The sequence below is a fragment of the Belonocnema kinseyi genome, chromosome 1, assembly GCF_010883055.1.
Source record: "Belonocnema kinseyi isolate 2016_QV_RU_SX_M_011 chromosome 1, B_treatae_v1, whole genome shotgun sequence".
NCBI classification, from domain to species: domain Eukaryota; kingdom Metazoa; phylum Arthropoda; class Insecta; order Hymenoptera; family Cynipidae; genus Belonocnema; species Belonocnema kinseyi.
In genome coordinates, this window is record NC_046657.1 from 110,633,885 (window position 1) to 110,639,781 (window position 5,897).

General features: G+C 29.9%; 1 protein-coding gene across 5 annotated transcripts in view; it reads right to left on the reverse strand.

The window, feature by feature from the left end:
* LOC117179705 (transmembrane protein 47) overlaps positions 1-4,553 on the reverse strand; it is a 16,304-nt gene extending 11,751 nt beyond the window's left edge. Inside the window, exons 1-3 of one of the 5 annotated variants that reach the window (XM_033372104.1) lie at positions 4,324-4,553; positions 3,765-3,830; positions 200-386 (exon numbers count right to left, since the gene is read on the reverse strand). In XM_033372104.1, the coding sequence (XP_033227995.1) occupies positions 200-386; positions 3,765-3,815 (238 nt within the window). In that variant the 5' untranslated portion in view covers positions 3,816-3,830; positions 4,324-4,553. Of the gene's footprint in view, positions 1-199; positions 387-573; positions 896-3,764; positions 3,834-4,302 lie in introns of those variants that run through there. The other 4 variants (XM_033371938.1, XM_033372019.1, XM_033371857.1 and 1 more) reach the window with 4 other exon arrangements.
* Between the last annotated feature and the right edge of the window lie 1,344 nt (positions 4,554-5,897).

Sequence of the window (5,897 nt, forward strand, 5' to 3'; positions counted from 1 at the left end):
ATTGAATTTTTAACCAAAGAGAAGAAAATTTATCCACGAAGATTAATTTCTATCAAAAAAATACGAATTTTCAAAAAAACATATGGACTTTTAACTAAAAAATATACATTTTCAACCAAATAGTTGAATTTTGAACTAAAAAGGTATATTTTTGAAGTTAAAGAATTGGGAATTTCATTATCATTTTTGTTTATCTTACCAGCATCTCTGGCTTGATAACAGCCAGGCGGATCTTGAATATTAAAAGGAAGAGGAGTCGGCGCCCCTTCTTCTATGCAGTGGGCAAAAAGTCCTTGTCTCCATCCTAAAGCCATCAACCAGTCGGTGGAAGCAAGGCCCATTATCATCAAAAGAATCACAATCACCCCGCATATAAAGGCGATCACCTAAAATAAAAATTTGATTAATCAAACCCTAAATGTCAACTAAAATTCAATCCAAAATTATATACTCAAGTCAATTACAACTACCGAAATAAGTTGGGCCTGAGACAAAAGGATATTGAAACTAAACAAATAATGAAAAAATTCCTTCAAAAAAGAGAAAAACCCGTTTTTAGAATTAATTCACTACCTGGGCGATCTCATTATCCCCCATGTGGTCATCAGCTACCGTATACATGATCATTTTACCCAAAAGAGTCCAAATTCAAAATCCAGCTTTTTATCACAGAACAAAAATCAACCTCACAAACCCCAAACTACTCAATCATTCGCTCGAAAGTCCTCCTTCCCGGACAACATTCTTCTATTTGTAAAGTTGTAAACACTTTGACAGGCGGGAATCAATTCAGTCGCGGGAGGTTGGTTTTTAATGGAAGTATTAAGATGCACATTGGGACTTTGGCGGATCGATGAAAGGTTCGCTGGTAGCTCATCGCACCTATTTGGTGGATGAAGCCGCCATCTTCACTGGCAGACCGGTTTTGTCATTGAGGTGGGATTTCTATAGAAGGGGAGATCTAAGGCTTACTTTTTTGCGAGGTCATCTCTCGGCGGATCACTCAGATAGGAAGTGACCTTTGGTCCTTTGGTAACCGAAGAGCGAGTATTGATTTTTCATCAGGTACGTCGAGTTTCGCATCTACGGAAAATGCTTTTGGTATTTTTTTTAAACCAGATTTTTCAGCAAAAGCGTGGAACTAAATAGCATATTACATTCCTACCATTAACCCTTAAAGAGCACACTTCCGCGAAATTACATAAAGAACCACTGGTGTTAGGTACCCAAGGGTATTCAAACGTGTACTGGGCCGACGGTATTATATAGTGTTTTTTACAAGAAAATCAATTAATGATGTTTGATCTATCTAATTTAAGGAGAAAAAGGTTTCATAACAGTTTTTGAAACTTAAAGTAGTTTTAAAAAATCCTTTTCGGAGAAAAATAATTAAAAAATGACTTCTTTCACTCTAAAATTGATAACTTTTTGATATTTTTACTTAAAAAATGACAGAAAAATAGGTTTTCATGTCATTTGTTAATCTGGCGCCATATGTTCCACTTTCTTGAATTTTTTACGTTTTGTTAAAGCGCAAATAAGTCGCTGGGTGTTTTACACCCAATATGTCCTTCAAGTGTTAAATTAAGTATCTTTAATACATCCCTTAAATTTAGTAATTAAAGGTCAAATTTACTTTAAATCGCCCTGACAAATGGCAACGGATTGGATTTCGACTTTCATTCTTATGAAATAAAAAGCTTTGATCAATGTTGAAGCATTTGTGCGCTGACTAATTGGAAATCGGAAATAAATTCGTGCTGACGCATTGAAGAGAATTCGCTCCCCTCAAACTTGTGTGCTGTATTTGTACTTATGATGAGATTCAAAATTGAAAACAGTATCCTTGAATTTACACTGGAATAGTTGACATTTTCAACCAAAAAGAAGAATTTTCAAACACTTAGATTAATTTCTAGCAAATAATACGAATTTTCAATAAAATACATTAATTTTCAACCAAACTGATTAACTTCCAACTAAAATGATGAATCTTCAGCTGAAATAGTTGGATTTTAATCAATGAAGATAAATGTTAAAAGAATGATAAGTCTTTAACTAGAATAGTTGAATTTTCAAATAAACATATAATTTTTCAAACAAGATTATTAATTTTCTAACACAAAAGACGATTTTTCAACAAAATACATGAATTTTCAACGAACTAGTTTAATTTTAAACTAAAACAGACAAGTTTTCCAACAATTACATTTTAAAGCGAAAATTATTAACTGGAATAGTTGAATTTTCGTCCGCGAAGATTAATTTTAACCAAATAAAAATACGAATTTTCAACTAAAAAAAGAGACACATTCAGCCAAATAGTTAAGTTTTAAACTAAAAAGAATCAATATCCAACTTAATATGAAACAGTGGAATCATCATCCAAAGAAAGGAATGTTCAACAAAATACATTATTTTTAAACTAAAAAAGAGAAAGTTTCAGCCAAATAGTTGAATTTTCACTTTAAAAAATTAATTTTCAACCAAACTGATGAACTTTCAACTAAAGTGATGTATCTTCAACACGAATAGTTAAATTATCAACCAAAGAGAACAATTAACGCACAAGAAGACTAATTTCTCCCAAAAAAGACGAATTTTCAACTAAAAAAGCTCAATTTTCAGACAAATAGTTGAATTTTAAACCAAAAAGACTTAATCTTCAACCAAAAATGGATCATTTTAATTTTCAGTTTATAACATTAATTTTCATCCAAACTGATGAATTTGCAACTAAAATGGTGAATCTTCAACTGGAATAGTTGAATTTTCAACCAAACAAATTAATTTTCAAACAAAAAGATTAATTTTCTACCAAAAGGAGACTATTTTTCAAGAAAATACATGAATTTTCAACTAAAAAAGAGGAAATTTGAAATAAAAAGAATCAATCTTAAACCAAAACAGCACAGTTGAATTTTCAGTTGAAAAAATTAATTTTAAACAAAATGGATGACTTTCATCTAAAATGATGCATTTGTATGTTGAATAGTTGAATTTTCAACGAAAATAGATAAGTTAAATTTTCAGTTTATAAAATTAATTTTCAGCCAAACTACTGAACTGTCAGCTAAAAGAGACATTCTTAACCAAATAATTGAATTTAAAACTAAAAAGAATCAATTTTGAGCCATAAACGGAATAGTTAATTTTCAGTTGAAAAATTAATTTTTTAACAAAAAAGATGAGTTTTCAACTACAATGATGCATCTTTAACTGGAATAGTTGAATTATCCACCAAAGAGAAAAATTTTAATCCAAGAAGATTAGTTTCTACCAAAAAAGTCTAATTTTTGAAAAAATACATGAATTTTGACCTAAAAAACGACATTTTTAACCATTCAGCCAAATAATTGAATTTTCCGATTAGAAAATTAATTTTCAACGAAGAAGATGAATTTTTAATTAAAATGATAAATCTTCAAACAAAAATAATAATTTTCTATCACAAAGGGACCAATTTTCAAACAAATAGTTGAATTCTGAACTAAAAAGAACGAATCTTTAACCAAAATGGAAGATAAATTTTCAATTAAAAAAATTAATTTTCAGGCGTCTCTAGTCATCCCAAAAATATTGGGCTAATAATCTCAAATTTCGGGTCGAGACACTTTGCATCTACAACTAAGCCGATGAATTTTCAACTCAAAAATATTTTATGAAACTTTAATTTGAAATCGCACCAATAATAAGGGCTTCTTCCCTTTATTTCGCTGAATTTTGCAGAACCTGAGATAGAAATATTATAATAAAATACTCACCTTTAAAGGCCTCGTGATCGTAATCGTTTCAATTGTGGTAGTCTGGGACATTTTGAATAAATGGATCTACTGAAATAGAAAGAAAATCATATGAAAAAAAGCCACAGAAAACAAATTAAAGTTATCCTTAAAAGTCGTATTGTCAACCTAAAGGGATTTTCGCCAAACTTGCAAAGAAAATTAAAAGGAAGGTGAAGAATATAATATTTTATTAAAGACACACTAAATTCCCATAACACTTTATTCTTTACTTCTTCCACCTTCTATAGAAAATATCTTATCACATCGAAAAGTAAACAGATCAATCTTAAATAATACTGCCCCTGACATGCAACCCGTCCGACACTTTCATTTTCACGCAAATCTCAAAATCGGGGCAAGATTTTAGAAAACACGACCCATTTTCTTTAAACAAAGGCTACTTCCAATATTGTTTATTATTTATGGATCTTTTATTTGCCATTTTCCAACGGATATAACGTACAATAATGTAAAATAAACAAGACACACTTTCTATTGTCCTCTTTTTGACACTTACAGCAGATTAAACGTCACTCACTCAAGCCACTTGACGAGGTTATGCCTAATTGCTCGAAGAGAACATCGTCTACTTCTACACCCGATTAATTTCTTTAGGAGGGAATTTACAAAAGAATTCCTGTTCAATGGACCACTATGATTCTCGAACTTTGACCAACTTATTGAAAAATGACGTCAACATTTGTCATGTGAAATTTTTTCATGGCGTGAGTGACAGGAATGACGCACTATTTGCTATGACGCCATGACGCCAACATTATTTTGCCATAGACAAATCAATAGAGTTGCCTGTACACTTTCAATTCGTACTTCCATTTTAATCCATTAGGGGCGCCCTTTATATTATTTTCAGCGGGAAATTCAAATTGACCTTTTTTTTAATCTAATCAACAATACATTGAGTATTCTAATATTACGTCATACTCAGTCGGTAGCGTCGGCCATTTGTCACAATACTTTTTAATAATAAGTGATTTTAAGTAGTTTCGTCAAAGAAAACAGATACATCAAAGAAACTTTAAAGGATTAAAAATTTTTTTAAGTGATCTTAGGAAATCTGAAGAGATTTTTAATAATTCAAAGAATTTGAAGGGATTTTAAAAGAAATTCTGAAAAATTGAATGATTTTCAAAGATTTTTTAAAGAATCCAAACAGTTTGAAGGATTTGCAAGATATTTGATAAGATTTCAAATCAATTTAACTGATTTTAAATCATTTAATACGAGTTACTGAAAATTTATTCAAAACGATTTAAATAAATTTGAAGAGTTTTCAAGGGTTGTAAATTTCTTTAAATATTTTAAGGAATTTAAGAAAACTGAAAGGATTTTTATTATTTTACTTAAATTAAAAATATTTCAATTGATTTTAAAGGTGCTGAAAGGATTTCAAAAAAGTTCGGAGCAGTTTAAGATTTTTCAAGAAATCTTACAGGATTTCTAAAAATTCAAGTGATTTTAAGAAATTGCTATAGGGAATTGACGGGGTTTTCAAAATTTCTTTTTAAAGTATTTAAAAATAACTCCAAAAGCTTTATGGATTTACAAGACATTTTTAAGAATTTTAAGACAGTTTTAGTGATTTTAAAGAATGGAATTACTAGAGACTTGACGATATTTTAATGTTTTTTTAATGATTCAGATATAATTCAAAATAATTCAAAAAGTTTTGAGGATTCACAATAGATTTTATGAGATTTTAAAATAGTTTGAGTAATTTTAAAGAATGTCGAGCGAGTAATTGACAAATTACTTAAGAATATTTCAAAGGATTTGAAAAAATTTAAAGATTTTAGGGATTTTCAAGAGATTTAAAGAAATTAAAAGAAATTTAAAGAATTTTAAGAGATTTAAAAAAAATTCAGAGGAGTTTGAGGATTTTCAAGAAACCCAGTGGGCACAAAATTTGGCAACGTCTTAACGACATCGTTACGACATCTTTACGACAAATTTACGATATCTTATGTCCATGTCGTTCATGTGACTCTACGATATCGTAAATAAGTCGTATGCTCTGACGATGTCTTTACGACATCGCAAAGACACCGAGACGACATGGAGATTGTATGTCGTAAAAATGTCGTAAAAATATCG